The 20199-nt window shown below is 27.4% G+C and overlaps 1 protein-coding gene and 1 pseudogene across 4 annotated transcripts; one reads left to right on the plus strand and one right to left on the minus strand.

Moving 5' to 3' along the window:
• Positions 1-56: 56 nt before the first annotated feature.
• On the plus strand, positions 57-18039 carry LOC107166478 (lysosomal acid phosphatase-like). 4 transcript variants are annotated; one of them, XM_089226835.1, is made up of 10 exons: positions 3217-3351; positions 3455-3502; positions 7678-7724; positions 7793-7960; positions 9615-9707; positions 12374-12616; positions 13062-13235; positions 13333-13456; positions 16488-16693; positions 17303-18039. In XM_089226835.1, exons 4-10 carry the CDS (start codon positions 7799-7801, stop codon positions 17447-17449), a joined length of 1149 nt encoding a protein of 382 aa, XP_089082961.1. In that variant the 5' UTR covers positions 3217-3351; positions 3455-3502; positions 7678-7724; positions 7793-7798; the 3' UTR covers positions 17450-18039. The 4 variants fall into 4 exon arrangements, with proteins under 4 accessions (XP_089082960.1, XP_089082961.1, XP_089082962.1 ...); XM_089226836.1 differs by having other exon boundaries at positions 3224-3351; positions 3473-3502; XM_089226834.1 differs by lacking the exons at positions 3217-3351; positions 3455-3502 and adding exons at positions 57-272; positions 352-442 and having other exon boundaries at positions 7678-7960.
• On the minus strand, positions 5648-6610 carry LOC149055787 (uncharacterized; annotated as a pseudogene).
• Positions 18040-20199: the final 2160 nt, after the last annotated feature.

Genomic DNA, 20199 nt, shown 5'->3' on the forward strand with positions numbered 1-20199 from the left:
ATATCCTATGGCCAAGGCTTAAGATAATATTATAGATCTATAATTAGGCAAACTACCAAAATGAGACGTTTATTTCTTTCATTCGTTTTTTAAAGTAAAAAGTAGTGATTTTGTGTTAGTGTTTACTCGTTTTTTCCAACGGACGTTCTATATAATATATTGGGTATTTCAGTTACGCATCCCTAACACAATTAATGCAGCGTCATCTGCAGTTATCGTTGTGAAAATGTCAACAAATATACTCGAAGAACCTTTGATCCGATCACAAATTCGTAACTGTTATTCACTTTACTCTTCACCGCTAGATTTCAGTGCCATAAATGATGTTAGATTTTAATTTAATTTTTTCAGATAATCTGATTCCATGACTAACTGCCGACCAACACGGTGTATAATAATATCATCGAGACGCGAGACCATCGAGTAATACGCCTTAGATCATGTACTGTTTTTATAAACATTGTTTCGTTCAAAATTGGACGAAATTAAATATTTAACGATTTTAGTTATTTTATTGCAATTGTTTAATACTTTTAACCTGTAATTTTGTTTGATGGGTACTTCTTGAAACTTAAACGTGAGGTTATATTATTATTATATTTTACTACACAAATACACAGTAACAATTTTTAATTTATAGAAGCAATTTTTTGATAAAAATTGATTCAAAGTATCATATTAATATATTACCATAAATAGACTATTATACTAATAGTAAAATAAATTACTTTAATAACAATTTAAATATATCATAAAATACAGATAGGTACTTAGTTGTCTTAGTTATAATGGTAGACCATCTTGACTTAAAATTGATTTTCGTATATGCTATTATTTATCATTGAATTAAAATTATTCAACATTATATAGATTACTCATCTTTGAGTCTTGACGAGATGCTCTCGCACCTACCATACAGCAAAGCGGTTGTCTACTTCCCCCTTACTTTTAGATTCTGATTTTGTTTGTCTGTTTACACGATAAGTAGTCGAAATAATGCTTCGATTTTCAACTTAAAATTCCAAGTAGTTTTCAAAAGCACCATGAATAACCAAAAAATAAATTAATAAATAAAGTAAAAAACGAATTTTTACGTAAAATCAGTTCTTGAGAAAATTGATTTTAGATATTGGTGTAACTCTAAAACAAATTACCGTAGATACATGAAATTTTCACTGAATGTTTATACTGTCATTTTATATACATGATAAAATTTTCAAAATATTTCACAACTTTTAAAATTATTTATAGACATTTGAAATATTTAATCTTTTTAGTAAGTAGTTTTTTTTTTTATAAATGATAATAAAATCTTATACGTTGGGTAAAAAAGCTTCAAAATTTAATACAATGCCTCCTATTATATTTTCACAATGGTAGTTAAAAAAAAAATTATAAATACATAGTTACAATTTTTTTAAATAAGCATTGAAAGTTTGAATTTTAACAAAATACGTAAAAATCACAACAATTTGCAATTTATTTTGAGTTAGAAATTCGTAAAAATGTATCTTTTTATATCTAAGATTTAAAAACTTAATACAAGATTTTTCATGAGTTTGTGTTCTTTTATTAATACAAAATGTCCACCGGAAAGTTAAACTACATTTTAATGAGCATTTAAATTTTAAATTACAACATTGGAGATTCACTCAATTTCTCATGTATTAATATTCTTATTTAAATGTTATTCAATAGCGAATAACTGCAGAAACTTGAAATTTACACGATATGTTTATCTTAACAATTCCCATAATTGTTAAAATTTTCAAAATATTTCAACTATTTTTAAGTTATTTATAAACTTGAAATTTTCCGTTTTTTAGTTTTTATTCTATATATTATGTTAACATGCTATTAAAAAATATATTATTATTATAATTATTATTAATTAATAAAATTATACCCGTTTGGTGAAAAAACTTGAAAATTTAACACAAGGTTCCCTATAAGTTTATAATATAATAGCAATTGCAAAATATTAAAAATACATTGGCACGTTTTTTTTTTTTTTTTTATAACCATTTAAAGTTCAAATTTTGACAAAAATGATGTAATTGAAACTACAAATTCTTCAGTTGTTAAAAATGTATAAAACGTATACATTTTTTAGCTATAAAAATTGAAAATTTAAAACAAAGATCCACGTAAGTATAGTTAATCCTGCTGCAAAAAAAAATCTAAAATCTATTCAAACACGTTTTTTTTATGGTTATATCAATTCAAAATTTAGATGAAATTATATATTAATTAATTAAGAATAACAATTTTAGTTATAGTTGTAATTTAAAAATATTATTCGTGGGTACTTAAATTTCTAGAATATACTTTATATTATAATAATTTATAGCTAATGCCATTAATAACTTATATTAATACTTTATAACAAATTGTATATACCTACTCTAAATGACTGAGTGAGTTGGGTTGTTGCTGTTGTTGGGTACATAATGAATACGAATTGTGTGAAATATGTGTGTATATCAAAGTTATTATCACTTGTCAAAATAATTATTATTATGCTTTGAGTATAAAATTAAAAATATGTGTTGTTTTCATATAGTAAAGAGTAAAAACTTAATTAAATATCATTATTTTTCTAAAATGTAGATCTCTATAGATTTCAAATGATGTAAAAAATTTTTTTATACTTTTCGAGATTAATGATTATAGTTATAAATGTTACCCAATACTTTTAAAGTGTTAAACATATCACTCATATTAATGTACATAAAATTGATATTAATATGATGATGATTGTATATAGACCATTTGTCCATTTACATAAATATACCTCAATTTATTTATAATTTATTGAAAATCTAGTAATTTAGTTTACTTTATCAAATAATAAATTAATAACCCATCGATTTTAATGTTATTAACTAATCATAAATTTCTGCACTCACTTTGAAGTATTTATTCGAACAAATACTAAATAGTTCGATAATATGCATTAACATCATGGCTCAAGTATCATTTTGTTGATTAAATAGGTAAAATAGGTATAGGTAAGTTCGAACTTTTAAGTACCTACCCATACAATATTATATATTTTAATCTACAGTCCTTGTAATAAAAAACTAGAATATTATAATAAAAATACCTAGTTATCATTATTCATTAGTGAAGGTTATTTTTTTTTTTTGTAATTTATATCAATAATTTCAACTAAATAGTCGAACCAGCACGAGCTATTATTTCTTAAATTTATTTGTCATTACATAACATAATAGTATAGTCGGTACAGATAGTCAAAATCATTATTCTATATAGTAATCTATATCTATGTTTAATCTTATAACATTATCTAACCAAACTTTTAACTTTCATTGTTATATTTTTATAGAGGTATATAGTTTTCATAATATTTTCTACATAATATCTTATTATTATATCGCGCATTTTATTAAGATCATATTATTAATATCTGATTTTTTGTGTAATTATAAAGAATTATTTGGATTTTTAGGCTTTAGCAACTTATTATTACTGGATATATGTGAGTAAAACCACTTTTTTATTATGATATAATAAATTTATCTTAAATATTCCTGATGGAGCTTGATGACTCAAATTGTCATATTTTATAATATACATATAAATGTGCCTATATATTTACATTTTAAATTATAAGCGGATAATATATTGATTTTAAAATTATGTTTTGTGTTTTTTTACATAAATTTATGTTAAGGATGTGGACTGCCTAAAATTCATAAGATTCTTGTAAAATTATATTATTTTAAGTTATTTGTACCACGAAAAAGTGATGGATTGGTTATTATATTGGTACAAGTTAAGGTTAACTATAACACACATATATTATCAAACATTAATAATATAAATATATAATAATAATTATTATTTATTTATTTACGGGTAAGAATCCAATTACACGAGATTAATAATTTAATACATAGAAATAATGTATAAATAAACATTTGGAAAAACTAACTACATTTTTAGTTATTATAACAAAATTAAAAACCACAGTCTAATAAATATTTTTTCTTGCATAAATATTGAAAGAATCAACAGAAAATTACATTTAAGATAAAAAATTGAAATCAAACTATTAAAAAAGTAAGGTAAATGGATGACGCTCTGCTGTACAATAGGATACAAGTAGGTTACTGTAATGGGTGGTACTAAATTGTAATTCAACAATATACCTAATGTCATTGTATACAAAAAACGATTCTGAGTGGAGAAGGGTTTGTCAGTCTAGGATATTTTATTCTAATATATAAATTATACTGTTATTATTTCAAACAAAAAAATGTCGGTATCTATTTTTTATTTTTGGTTATTTCTGAATATGCAGAGCGATAATGTACTTGAAAGTGTCGATCGGTTAAGTAAGATTTAATTAGGAGAAAGAACGGGTGGGGAAGAACACATTTGAGTTTGTACAGTAATTCGTCATGCCAAACTCTACATGTCGAACGCTTGAGATACATTAAGAAAGACACAGGTACAGAAAGTTTTTTTTTCCAACGAGAGCGATATTGCATCGACAATCCTATAGGCTTGATGAATGGTACAATGTGAGGATCTGAATCCGAATTGGGTGTTCGGCAGAACATTGTTCCTCTGCAATATGACCAGTGTCGGCCTGGCGTAGGCGGCTATAGGAGGCGATCGCCTCCGAGGCCCCGACCTGTATTTTTCAAGATGAGGCCTTATTTCATTTGTTGAAAATGTTTAAATACAAGTGTATAAATGTCTAATCAAACGTACATTTACCGATCGTGTGCGTACTGCGTGCTGATATCCAAGCCATTGATTACAGCCACGTCACCTAAACATATTATAAACATTACGTCAGTACCTACTGATAATTTATTTTTAGAAATATTGAGAAAAAATGATTGACAATGTGGCTAACTGATCAAATTTATTAAAAGGACTACTAATATAAATTGAACAATACAACAATCTATAGTTCTGTTAAGTTATTTAATTAATTTTTATGCATATCACATTTTGTGGTTACATGTTGAATAATCATAGATATTGTTAACATTTTGAACATTTTTTACTACAGTGAAAGCTGTTAACAAAAAAGTTAAAGGGGTATTTTTGAGAGGCCCTTTGAAAAAATTGCCTCGTGTGCCCTTTAGATCCCAGGCAGACACTGAATCGGACTGCATCAGACGTGGCGTGCTGAATAACCACGATACGCCCGGGTGTGGCCGTAATCTTGGCAATTTTGACATTGGCTAATTAACTTAGGCTTGTATCCATCAAACCATCTTTAACCTTAATTTTTGTGTGCAGTAGGGAAGATAATTTGTAGATTTGGTTAGAGTGATCAGTCGGCTCTAAATCAACGAAGAACAGCGGGTGTGGGTGCTTGTTAATCTTGTGCAGGGCATTCGTGATTTGACAGACTTCGAATAGGCGCGTCTCGAGCTCAGATTTTATTAGTTCTATCGGTGTAGTAGCCAGTAGGGTGCAGATTGCGGATAACTATCCTCGTGGATTTGTTCTCATCGAGTTGGTATGTGTGGCATTTCGCATTATGATAGGTGGCAGTATGTTATCTAGAGGTATGGTCTTAAATGGCCGAAACCGAGAAAGAAGAAGAAGAAAAATCTTTTTAATAATGTAATAGAAATCTATAAGATTCGGTATTGGTGGTCTATATTTTTAAGCGGTCTTTGGTGGCTTTGCAAATGAAGTTATCATCTCCTATCAACTCAATTAAAGTTATACAGAAGCCTGGAAAGCCATTTATTCCTTTCATAAATATCGAGGGAGGTGGTTTGGTTCGAACCGCAATATCGGGATCTTCGGATACTATGACTGTGTCAAAAACCGCGTCGGTAGGTTCGGTGATCGTAAGTGGTTTGTAGCGATTACGTGTTGAGAAAAGAGTTTTTTGTTTTTTTGGTTGAGCAGTTTTTGTAGAAGAGGATTGATAGGTGTAGAACCGGATGACGAGCTTAACAGATTTCTTTTACCTGTTTGAGTAGTGCAGTTTTCATTTTCAGGGTTGTTCGTATAATGTTGTGTTGGGTGCTGTGGACTGTGGTCAGGGTTGTTCATTTCAGAGTTTTGTGTTTTTGCTAGGCGAGCAGGCTGTATAGTGTTAGTGTTTTTATCAGATTTATTATTTTTCACATTTGATAAACTGTTTATATTTGTTTTGGATGCCATAATTAGTAAGCGAAGGTCACAAGTCGCTGACCGGTGAACGGCGATAACGTGTTGAATGCGCGGCGCAACGATATTAGGTAATTGCACTAGTTAAAATATTAGAAAACTATATTTTTAAGTACGACGGAAATAATAAGGAAAACGCAGATTCAATTATTGACAGTTGATTGCACACGGCGTTAGCTATTTATAGAGCTAAATTTTACAAAATATCTAAAATATTATAAAATTATGAATATACATATACTATATATACTTAGCTCTTAATAGTACTCCATCATCACCGATAAGAGGTTATCCTCAGTGGTGAGATGGGTCATCTAACCAAATTATGTATATAATCAATGATTACTTATTGAAATTGTATTTTTCTTTTGGCCAATAAATATTATTATTATTATTTTAACCTTATCAGTTTACAAAAAAGTAGAAATACAGCGATTACGAGGAGCTATATAAAGAGGTATGCGTCGTTCGCGATGCGGACGGTGATTATACTATTACAATTAAAATATAAAGTATACTCTAGAAATTTCAAATAGGGTACCTACCCACGAATAATATTTTTAAATTACAATAATATGACTAAAATTGTTATTTTTGCTTATTTAATACGAATTTCATTTAAATTTGAACTTAAAATAAATCTAAAAAATAAACTGTGTTTGTATAGATTTCAGATTTTTTTCTTTTGTTGTAGAATTAACTATTTACTTGAAAACTTGTTTTAAATTTTCAATCCTTAGCTATAAAATTTAAACGTTTTATACATTTTTAACAACTGAAGAATTTGTAAATGTTGTCAAAATTTGAACTTTAAACGGTTATAAAATAATATATCTATGTATTTTTAATATTTTGAACTACTATTATATCAACATATGGGTTACTTCATATTAAATTTTCAAGATTTTTGAAAAAGTATAGAAAATATCAATATAAGCATTTAGTGAAAATCTCTTGTATCTACGATAATTTGTTTTAGAGTTAACACACGGTTACACCAATATCCAAAATCGATTTTCTCAAAAACCGATTTTACATAAAATTTCCCGTTTTCTCCTCAATTAATTTTTTCTTTTAGAAATTCCAAGGAATTTTGAATCAATATGTTCATAATTTTCGATAGACTACATCATTCTATTAATAGCTGCGGATGATGCATATAATTTACTTTGTGTTTGACGTTTGTTGGATAAAATATTTTTAGAAATATATGGTTACCAACCACCTCTGCTCAGATTCATTTTTCATCATAAATAATTATTTATCATTGAACTAAAATTCAACACATTCATTATCACAGTAACCTACTCGATAACTATATGTATAATGTATATAGATACACTAGACACTTTTAAACACAGCAAAGCAACTTCCTTGGTTTTTCTGTTAGTTCCTTGTAGGTACTTACTCAAAATTTAAAATAATTGATTTTATATGTTATTTTAATAATTAATTTCTATTAAATGTTCATTATTTGTTGTGTAACATAAAATTTAAAATATACAGGATATATATAAACAGCAGCCTGCACTGGTACTGACAGATCGATAGAAGTAATATAAAATATTGGTGGTCATCAATCTACGTGAACGTCGTTTGCAGTTAAATCTTACTATTATAGTTCAGGATGGTAGCATTCGATTGCAAAACTACGTCCTTAATAATTTGTTCGTCCTTGACCGTCTTAGTGAGTATCCTGTACTTGTCCGAACGATGGGATGAACAACGCAGAAATATCGTAATTGGTACCCGACAGATAGTGGATCCTTCCCTTCAATTCGTCGCCGTGGTACGTTATAAATTATAATAATATTATAATTCTTAAATAGTTCATAACCATAAGTTACTATTCATAAATATTTTTACATAACAAATAACTATTCATTTAATAAAAAAGAACATACCAATTCTTGTGTAGGTTCTGTACGATAACCGGACACGACGATGAGTAGAGATCTGAATATTATAATTGTAATAAATGAAAAAAAGCGTGTAAGTGGATGTCGCTCAGCTGTACATTAGGGGGTGGGGTGGACCTCTGACAATGATATGTTAGATTTGAATGCAATGATAGGTATCATTGTATACGAAAAACGATTCTGAACGGAGATGATTTGTCAGTCTAGGTCCTAGACTCTAGGATATATTATATTTAAATATTGTCATATATTCTATTTTGAAACAAATATATTATTTTTCAATTAGGACACATTTTGAATAAGGTACGGTTAATCAATTTTTCCAAAAACATTGCATGTAGTTATCATAATTCATAATGCCTATTATATTATCATAGATAGGTATACATATACCTACCTGATTTCATAAAAATATAAAACTCAAACGCTCAAAACATTTTTCCTATAATGACGCTTCAAATTTTCTCTATAGCTATTTGAAGCAAAACTTAGTGTTGAATTTTTTAACCTTAAATATAAATACAAACAATTTTATGAATTTTAAACTACAAAATAATTTGCAAATATTCATGGTTTTGACGAATTTATGTCAATATTTGAAAAAAACTGTGCATATGTATTCTTATAATTTTTTAATCACTATAAGAATAACTTTTGAGAAACTTTGTATTACCTTTTCAAGTATTTTGATTGGACCAAAAAAAATTCTATCGACACTTCAAAAGAAAATTTTCAGAAAAATTGAAAATTTCAGTTGTCTATAAATACCTCAAAAAAAGTCAAAATATTTTGAAAATTAAATCATGTAAAGAAAATGCCTATCTAAATAACTGGTTAAATTTTCAAGTATCTACGACTTATACTTTTTGAATAATAACAAATGTTTAAAATCTTTATCGTTACGCTATTTCTGCCATGCCCGGGTGGGGGGCGGCGGCCTCTTTTTCCACTTTTCCAGACAGCGTGAACTGCCAGGAAAGCGATGCCGCCCGTGACCGGGATTCGAACCAGCGACGGTGCGTGTCGCAACCGACGCCTTAATCCGCCCGGCCACTACACCCCTAGAAGTACTAAAACAAAGGGACGAAGAAACAACTTATTAAGAACCTTATCGTCATAAAAAAAGATTGTTAGATACTATTGTATTGTTATTTTTTTGTATATATATATATATAAGTACCACTTCTAAAAAACCTTGTCAATTTTCTACATTAGTAAAATTTTCTATTCTAAAAAAATATCAGTTCAGATCTAAAATACATATTATATCAAATTTGAATAAGTTTAGTATTTTAGTTTAATCAAACAAACAAAAAAAAAAAAAAAAATGCAAATACTACGTGTTTTAAAATGTTTCTTATTTCCTATAATGTACATAATAAATTATAAGGTAATCGTAATAATTATGGGAAATGGTAATGTAATAGATGAAATAAGATACCTTAAAAATTATGCGCAACACATTAAAAAAAAAAATACTATTTAAAATTTAAATGGTTTTCTAGTATAATATTATGTTTATAGCTGTTCCGTCATGGAAATAGAGCACCAATGTTCAAATACAAAACAGACCCCCACAAGAATGCTTTTCCTGAAGGACAAATGGAATTAACTAAAGTACGTATAAATTAATCATTATAACGTTATAGAAATGTTTACAAGCATTAATAGAAACTAAAAATTAGAATATATTCTTAAATCATAGGTATAATTATATATTGTTAACAAAACATTATAATTTAAATTTTGAGTGAATTGAGGACTGAATTAATTTTTTCACTTTTTTGTTATGTACGTACACTAATCTTAATATTATAAACAGCAAACATTTGTATTTATTTTTAATAGTTACAAATTTCAAGTTTAGAGATTTATATTTAAATCAATTTAAATGAACGACTGCTCAAAGGCATCATTTGGGGTAAGAGAGCAGCCAGTAAATCACAGCAAAAGTATGCATTTTCCCATACCTAGATTTTAAAGTAGTTTCGTTCCGGCTGCCAGGTCAACATCAACCAGCCAGAAAGAACCATAATAGACCGTGATACAACTTACAAATCATTATGAGTCGAAAACAATTTATGATAATTTTCAGTTATCCCAATGCCGCGACTACCTACTATACGAACCTCAATATTCAGTCTATTAATACTCAATAGTATATATATATATATATATATATATATATATATATAGGTATTATTACTTAATATCGCAACTTAAGATATACAAGATACTCAACACCGTATAGAAATTGATCACCAGAGTGATTCGTACATTGTATCGCCAAAAATTAGCTGTTCGGCATAAGGAGAATGCTAACTTTAGCGCGTTGAGTTTATGAATATAAATTGTAGCGTAGAGAACAAAGCGAGCGGTTTTTTTTTTTTACATTTTTTGATACCTATACTACTTAAAACTTCTATACTATTGGGTCTTTACTTATTAGGTCATTATTATGCCCTAACCTGAAAAGTATTGAAATGACGCCCCCGGCGGCCGTCACTGCATTTTTGAAATGTATATAAAAATAATTATAACTAAATAGTAAATATAATTCTTAGCAAATCTATAAATTATATTGAACTATACCATAAAATGATGAAAATTGATTCAGTTTGAAACTGTATGATATCGAACATTTTAATTTAATTTACAAAAGAATCAAAAATTACTAATTTAAAGTGCATAATATATATTAAATAATTAAAACTTACTATCGATTAATAAGGCAACATCAAATTTTTGGAGCACTATTTAAATTATAAATTAAATTGTAACAAATAGTATTAATTATAGATGCTGATCACAGCGTTGAATGTAATATGTATGTATTGACACCTAACCGTCCTAACCTGTATTACACATTAAGTTTTTAATCGTTCCCGACTATCTACAAGTGCCATAAATAGCATAAAAAAACAAAACCAACCCAAATTATAATATATAAGTTCCCATCCAAGATAAACTAGATGAACCTAAAAATAACACTCATATGGATTCCAGAACACACTGGTATTATAATTTATAGGAAAATAAACTGTAGATAAATACGTCAAACAACATAATACACTTTCTCGTATACAATGATTTCAAAAACTCCACGAAAACCCATAATATAAAAAAAATGTTGTATAAACTATATAATAACCAGATTAGCAAACTAAACCGAATCAAGAGTACAATCTTCAAATGTAAAAACCTGAACCTAAACCGAAAGGACGAAACCACATTCATAAATTAAAAAGAGTTCGCGGGCCAAACAAAAATAAAAAATTTATATACTCTAAATTATTTACTAAGAAAAAAAATAACTGTTTAAAACTTCAAAATAATAGAACATGAAAATTACAGTTTTTAATATTATAATTGTAATATAAAGTACAGAAATTACAACTGCTTAGGCTTAATATGGGAATATGGGATTTTTGTTGTTGGATATTCTTTATTATTTTTTCAATTTCCACATTAAAATTACTATACACTACGTAAACCGTACATACCCGTACGAAAATGCTATGTTACCGAACTCAATCAAAAATTAAGATTATAACCAAAATATATTCGTCGTAGGTATCTATTCTTTCTCATCGATAACTGTCAAGGTATATCTACTAAATCTACCATTATAAAATATGACTGATAGAAACGCGTTTCAACTATATTTATAAAACATGATTTTTTTTTGATATGATATTCAATTAAATTTCGTTGTTGTAGAATTTAAAGAATTTAAAGCAATTTAAAGTATTCAATTGACTCGCGGGCCGCCGGTTGCCGACCACTGTTTTAGAGTATATTATGATGGTTGCATTATTATATTGCACACACTAAGATAATAAACCTATACGTATAATAACATTTTCAAATGAAATTTTCTTTTTTTACAAAAATGTATTACCACAGTACTAATGCCTTTTAGTAAAATAAATAACTTTAATCACAATAATATAATAAAATTTAATTAGTAACATAATAGGCTGACAGGCCGTCTTCGCTCAGAATCGTTTTTCGTACCTAAATAGGTATTATGATTATTGAATTCAAATTTAACATAATATCTATTACGCAGTGACTCCCCAGACACAAAATAGACGTATAACGTAATCCACTTAAACTCGATTGTTTTATTTATAACGTATACAGCATAACTATATACTATGCATTGGTTTTCTTTGGTTAAAATCTAAAGAGAACACCAAATAATATAAATATATTTATATAGATTAAAAAGATATTTTCACTGAATTATATTATAATATTTTTCCGGTGTTAATTAACAGAAGGGAAAGCAAAATATGTACAAAAAAGGACAGTTATTTCGACGCTTATATAATGGTTTCTTAAGTGACTTGTATTTAGAAAACGAAATTTTAGTCAAAACTACCAACACCAGTCGGACGTTCATGTCAGCAGCAATGGTTTTAACAGGAATGTATCCACCAAAAAATTATCAAAAATGGTCAAACTCAGAAACTGTATGGCAACCTATTCCTATTTACAGTAATTCACCAGATCGCGGAACAGTATGTATCTACTAAATATTTTTTTTTAATATTATTATAAAAGCGAATACGTTTTACTTTATAACAATGATAACTTAAAAATTAAAAAATATAAATAAATAAAAATTACACAACATACAAGAGAATATTTTCTTAGTAATATTTTGTAAAATATATATTTATAAAAAGCATACTATGTAACTATGTAACATTCGGTTATTAAGTTATAAGGGCTGACAACCGACAGGCCTGTATGAATAACATCACATTTATTTGGTGTGCAAAAAATAAATAAATATCCTCTTATACTGTCATAAAAGTTAGGTTAGGTGTGGAAAATAGACTTTCATTGGCTTTTAAATTTTTACTTACTTAATTCAAACTACTTTTTATGAAAGCAAAAATCTTTTGTTCATAGTTTTATAACTATTTCTAATCAATATAAATTGTATGCTGTTTTACACAGTTAATCGGTAGTATGGGAATATGTCCGTCTATTGATTCATTTGCAGCAAACCTCTCACAAATAATAGATTATTCAGCAGACATAACAGCATTGATATCGTTTTTATCTGAAAATTGTGGACAACCGATCAACAGCAGAGATGTTTTTCTTCTATACGACCTTTTTTTGTGTAGTGTAAGTTTAAAAAAACACAAATTTATTTATAAATTATAATATTGATACATATTTTTAATTTACGATACCTAATTATGATATTTTAATGCTCTTTAAGAAAGCTGAGGGCTTATCAGTACCAGAATGGATTAAACCTTATCACCTCGTAACAATGAAATCAATTTCTTCAAAAATGTCAGAAACTCTATTTAGTAATACGAATATACTGAAATTAGTTGTAGGTAAGCAAAATATTTTATTTTAACTTTGCCCTCCATGACTGGATTAATTTAATAACAATGTGTGTGTCTGTTTGTGTCTGTATATATGATGATAAATAGGTATTCGAAATACTGCTTCCATTTTCATCAACTGAATTTGAATTGATATAAGCTTAATAAACAGCGAATTAATTTTAATCAAATTCAAGTTGCGTTAATTTATAAATAATTAAATTATAAAAATAATTATATTACATATACGGATACACATTTACTTTTTTTAAATAAATTAATAGAATTATTTCATTTCTCAAACATATTGATATATTTTTATCGCAATCTAGTGAATTCTATGTATTTATTGTTAGGTTAGAACTTTTATTTACTTTTTATTTATATTGTTAAAATAAGTTTACGGATACATTTTAGCTTGATTATGAGCCTGAATAGCCTCTTCTTGAGCTTCAAGTAAAACATCTTGTGGTAGACGTGGCTTTAGTCTATGATTTATGGATTTTTACCAAGGAGTTATCGAAACACCGATGATGAAGATGATGATGATTTTGGAGGTCGAGGTAGCAAAACATTTTGTGAGAGAAAAACCCACATGTTATCCAAGTCAATCGACTTAATACTCACTTTAAATTTAAATTGTAAAAAAATAAATCTCAAAAAAAGTGGGTAAGTCGTGGATGTCGTTCTGCTGTACGGTAGGTTACAAGGGGGTTACTGTAATGGATAGTGTCAAGTGCAACAAAGATTCTTGTTTTGATTTATTTTATTGGAGACTAACAAATAAAAGTTCATTATTATTTCTGTTATTATTTTCATGGTCTTACTAAAACAAATTATAAGTACCTATCTAAGTTTGATGTGTATTATGTCTGTCTATGTATATTGTATTTATACTTGATTTGTAATCTAATCAATTTAAAATTTAAACCTTGGAAAATGTAGAGTACAAATATAATTCTTATACTTTATAATTTGGGGAACAATTAGGTATTTTATAGTCTAGTAGATCTAATTTTTAATTAGAACTTTGATGGGTCAAAACTAAAAATTCCTAGTAGCCCGTAGGTGGTTTTCAAAAGCGACAGAAAATCCTACTAAAAAAAAAAAAAATAATAATAACTCTTCAATGAAGAAAACGGTGTAATTCAAAGACTACCTAATACAGGGGCATATCTAGAATTTTATTTCAAAAGGGGCTGATCAAAATGTATAAACGTAGTCAATAGTTATACAGTAAAACAAAAAAATATGTTTTAATGATTTAAATTACAATGTCTGAACATTTATTTAGTCATAGCTAGGTACAGTAAAATAAAAAAAAGCGGGTAAGACGTGGATGTTGTATTGTTGTTGCTCTGCTGTACAGTAGGTTACAAGTGGGTTACTGTAATGGATGGAACTAAATTATTTGAATCCAATGATATTAAATCATTGTATACGAAAAACGATTCTGAACGGAGACGGTTTATCTGTCTAGGATATATTATAGATGATTAAAAAAAAATTTAAAAAGAAATATTTTTATGAATTTCTAACTTAAAATAATTTGCGAATTTTCGTGATTTTTACGTATTTTGTCAACATTCAAAATTTGAATGCTTATAAAAAAAATTGTGAGTATGAATTTATATAATTTTTCAATTTCTATTGTAACAATATGTTAGGTGCCTTGTATTAAATTTTCAAATCTTATATCTAAAAAGAAAAACTTTTATGAATTTCTATCTAAGATAATTTGAACATTGCCTTAATTTTTACGTATTAAGTCAATATTTGAACTTCAAATACTAATAAAAAAAAATTGTGCCTATGCATTCTTATAATTTTTTAATCACTATAAGAATAATTTATGAGGAACTTTTTAATGAATTTTCAAGTATTTTGATTCGGCCAAAAAATTTTATCGACACTTCAAAAAAAATTTTTCAGAAAAATTTGAAATTTCAGTTGTCTATAAATATCTCAAAAAAAGTCAGAATATTTCGATGAATTAAATCATGTGAAGAAAATGCCAATCTCAATAACTTGTAAAATTTTCAAGTATCTACGACTTTTACTGTTTGCATGATAACAAATGTTTAAAATCGTATGAAGATAAATCGTTATCGTTCGCTATTTCGTAAATATTTAAAATTCAAACGCACTTAAAATTTTTCCTATAATGATGCTTCGAGTTTTATCTATAGCTACTTGAAGGAAAACTTATGGAAAACTTATTGTTATATTATTAATCCTTAGTTATAAACACAAAAAATTTTATGATTTTTCAACTTCAAAATTACTTGCAAATTACTTGACAAGCGCAGTAGTGGATAAACATTTTTCGGGGTAACCCCGTAACACTCCACTAAGCCAATCTAAATTTTAAATACTTATAACTCAAAAACTACTAACCCAAAATTCGATTTTTATGAATCAAAATACTTAGAAAAATATTCTGCTTTGTAATATGAAATTAAAACTCTATGTTGTCATTCAAAAAAGTAAAAACTTAAAAAAATGATAAGGATAAAAAATATTTAAAAATATAATTTTTAATAAAAACGTTGGTTTTTTAACAACTTGAAACCATGTAAAAAAATATTTTGAAAAAAGTAAATACTTTTTGAGATAATTAGTGTACCCACTTAAAAGAATCACCTGTATACTTATATAAACATTCGGTGAAAATTGCATGTATCTATGGTCATTTGTTTTAAAGTTAAAATCAAAATCAATTTTGTCCAAATTTTATTGTGTGTAAAAATTCGCGTTTTTTAATTAATTTTTAATTATTAATAAAAATAATCATTAACTTGCCCAAGTTTGAATTTATTTTAATCTATAAATGGTTTTTAGATACCTAGCCTTACCATTTAATAAATTATTTGTTTAAGGCTATCAGACTTATCAGCCTTGAAAACAATGGAAACATACAATATTTAAATTCAGATAGGTATCAGACACACTCCACTTATAAACCACGTTTTTATGTAATGAGTTTTAAGTACAAAATATTCATTTATAAATTTACAAATTTGTTTCATATATGTTAAAGGGCCTCTGCTAAATGAAATTGGTTCGAACATGGAATCGCGTTCAAATAATTATAATACATCAAGAAAAATGCATCTTTATTCGGGACACGATATTAGTATAGGAATGGCAATGAGCTTTCTTGGCCATACAATTGAATGGCCCGGTTTCGGTGCTTCATTACATTTCCATATGCATCACGACGTATCAAATGGATACACAGTTAAGGTAGAAATTAATGCACCAAAAAATCAATAATTGTTTAAAATAGTATATTAACTAAAAAAGTTTTGTTTTTGTTAAGTACCTATATATTTTAACAGCTTATCTCGCAACATTTTAAATATAAATTGAGAAACTTTTTAAGTTGCTAATTTTGTATTATCATAAACACAAATTAATAATTGAAATATCTATGAAATGATTTGAAACTATTTTGGACATACCTATCATTGAAATAAATTTAAAAAAAAAGAAATTTTGAAGTTTATTAGGTACTTATTTTAAAAATCCAAATTATTAAAAATATTTTTCTATCTGAAGCATTTCCACTATCGGACCACCAGTTCTTGCATATTACTATAATTTTATTACTATGTAATTTATAGCTCCAAGCGGCTGGAGATCTTTAAATTTAGGATAAAATACCTAACTAATGTGTATAGGTATAGTTAAATATTATTTCATTATACATTTTTTATCAAATCTCCTATAACACTAATTAGTATTCATAAACCGTTTTATATGATCAAATTTTACCTTATACAGAATAAGGTTGAGTTTAAAGTTTTAGCAATACGTAAAAACTAACTAGAAAAATTGTTATACATTTTTTAGGTATTTTATTTTGATCGATGGGACAATGAAAAAGGAGAAGAAATCTCAATACCTATTTGTGGTAATCCTTGCAAACTTGAAGAGTTCAAAAAACTTTTAAACGATAATTTCTCTGGAAGACGGGAAGATGAGTGTCAAAAAATATAAAACAACCTATACAATAATTTCTAATTTTCGTTTATTCTTTCACCTACCCGTTGTAGCTATAAATAATTATATTATATTTTTTTTATTTTATAACTACGAAAAATTGATTGAATTATCGAATTAGGGTTCCATCAGTAGTCAAAAAGAATCATATACTAATTTACTATTGTTATTTTTGATGATAAAAAAAATTAATATTTGTGATATCCTTTTACGCAGCCTTTTTGTATCTGATGATTACAATCTGAGGCTATTTTCTATAACCTATATATTTCAACCACGAGTAAATGCAAACTTTTTATGGACAACATTGTTGTAATACCTATTATTACATCTATATAAATGTACGATATTTATTATTTAATAAACAACCGTGAAAGTGGACATCACAACTAGCACAAAATAAGTAGTGACTCGTCAATTATAAAGACATAGATTAGCATAATTGTCAAAGCGATTCACTACTTATAGCCATGCGAGTAACACACAAGACTCCGACCCTCTGGGACCGTAGTGAAGAATGTGTACGATTTCGAGGAGAAGGTCGTCTTGTGTGAAGTGTTGTTCCTGTCACTGCCGTATATACGTAAGCATTATATCTTTATTTATTTATTTATTTATCATTACTTATTACCTATTTAGACCTCTGGCGATTATTGTTATTTTAAATTATAACAGTGGCGCCCAATAGGACTCGAAATATATTAAATTTCTAAAAAATGAATAAGACTATTTTGTATATTAGGCAATGTTTAACCATACAACGAAATCAGTATTCATAGAAATTAGTACAGTAACTGACATTTATTTATTAAAAATAGATAAGTTAATAGAATTTTGCGAACAAAACAAGTTGAAAATTTTAGGGAATGTATCTGATTTAAGAGCTAGAGTATAGGTAGATTTTTTCGGGGTGAACTAAGAAGAACCGATACAAATGAAAGTTTAGATCAACGAGAAATTGACGAAATTTTAAAACAATCAATATCAAATAGAATTGACTTAGACAAATTGGAAATAGAACTAGGAATAAAAGATTCGGATTTGAATTCGGATGAGTCATCAATAGGTACCATTGGGTCTACTGTTTTAGATAACACAAAACAGGAGGTCGAGCTGGTTAATAGTAAATTAATTAGTGTGCAGGAAAAAGTGGATCTTTGTCTTGATATAAGTGATAATTTTTTAAGCAATAAAAATAACTTTAACGAAAAGGGAGCAAGCTCCAACCACGTAATAGATAAAATTAAAATATCACCAGATAAAAAATTAGTTCAATATTTGAAAGATAACATTTTACACAGTAGTCACGAACTAACAAAAAACAAAAATATGACAATTGACGAGAATAAAAAATAATCTCCAATCTGTAGTCCGACTTTGTTTTCGAGAAAATTTCACGAAAATGTTAACGAATTTTTCAAAAAATTTGATAGAGCTTCGACAATTAATAATTGGACAGAACTTGAAAAGATTACATATTTACCAATGTACTTGGAGAGTAGGGCTCTAGTTTTTTTCGAAAATTTAGAAAGTAAACACAACAAATTAACATGAGAGACTATTGAAGACAAGTTTAGATTAGAATTTGAACCAATTGCTCACAAGGAATTATTAAGGACACTTATCGATAAAAAAAGACAAATAGAAGATGAGAGCGTAACTTCTTGTTTAAATGAAGTGGATTCATTATGTAGACGGCTAGACAAAAATATGACAGAAAAAGAACTTGTACATCATATGCTTAAAGGACTACGTCCTGGAATAGCTAGATATATATCAATCCTAGATAACAATTCTGTTGACGAAATAAAAAATAATATTAGGAAATATGAAACGGTAGAATTCATGGTATCTGCAGACTCTTATAACAATAATATTCTAATTCGATCAAAACATCTTTATTGAGAGAACAAATTCAACAAATAACAACAACACACAAACACTGAAGTTGAGGAACTAAAAAATGAATTAAATAAATTAAAAATTGAATTTATACGAGATAGTAAACATTATAATAAAAACTATAATACTAACATAGAAAAAAATATCAACAAAAGGGAGAACATAGTATGTCAAATATGCGAAAAATCATTTCACACGGCTGATAAATGTTTTCAGAGGGGCGCTTGTCAAATTTGCAAAAAAACTAATCATACAGCATTAAAATGTAGATTTAGATATAACAAAGACGAAGAACAAAAAAACTAACACATAGGTTAAATGTTAAAGCTAGTGCACAACATATACCTTCAACACTAGCAAATCGCATCTGAGAAAGTTTACAGCAATTAATTGCTAACAATGAAAAATCAAATTCACTCTTCATTAACGGTAGAATAAACAATGCCGAATTTCCGATAACGTTAGATTCAGTTGCAAATATAAACTGCATTAGACATGGGGTGATAAAAAACTTAAAAATAATAGAAACTACAAACAACATTCAATTATCCGGGGCCGATCATACTCCACTCAAACTTGTAGGCCAAGCATTCATAATCATCAAAATCGAAGGCGTGTCATTCAGTATCCCAGTCTACGTAATAAAAAATCTTGTTAGTATGGTAATTTTAGGTAATTCATTTTTTTTAGCCATAGGGCAATTATTAACTTTGATAATCAAACTCTTCGTTTAAGAAATGGCTTATGCATCAACATTTACAATAACAACAGATATATTAATGAACATATAACCCGTGCATACGATCATAAGGAAAATATACAAAATATAATAAATATATCAAACA

Source organism: Diuraphis noxia, unplaced genomic scaffold (assembly GCF_037042655.1).
Source record: "Diuraphis noxia isolate RWA-SAM2 unplaced genomic scaffold, SU_Dnox_SAM2 contig0004, whole genome shotgun sequence".
Classification (NCBI taxonomy): Eukaryota; Metazoa; Arthropoda; class Insecta; order Hemiptera; family Aphididae; genus Diuraphis; species Diuraphis noxia.

Excerpts from the sequence above, each read along its gene's own strand:
- LOC107166478 (XM_089226834.1), top strand. The coding sequence starts at position 7,799 with ATGGTAGCATTCGATTGCAAAACTACGTCCTTAATAATTTGTTCGTCC. Across the intron at positions 9,708-12,373 it reads GACAAATGGAATTAACTAAA|AAGGGAAAGCAAAATATGTA; the intron begins GTACGTATAAAT and ends GTTAATTAACAG. Across the intron at positions 13,236-13,332 it reads ACGACCTTTTTTTGTGTAGT|AAAGCTGAGGGCTTATCAGT; the intron begins GTAAGTTTAAAA and ends ATGCTCTTTAAG.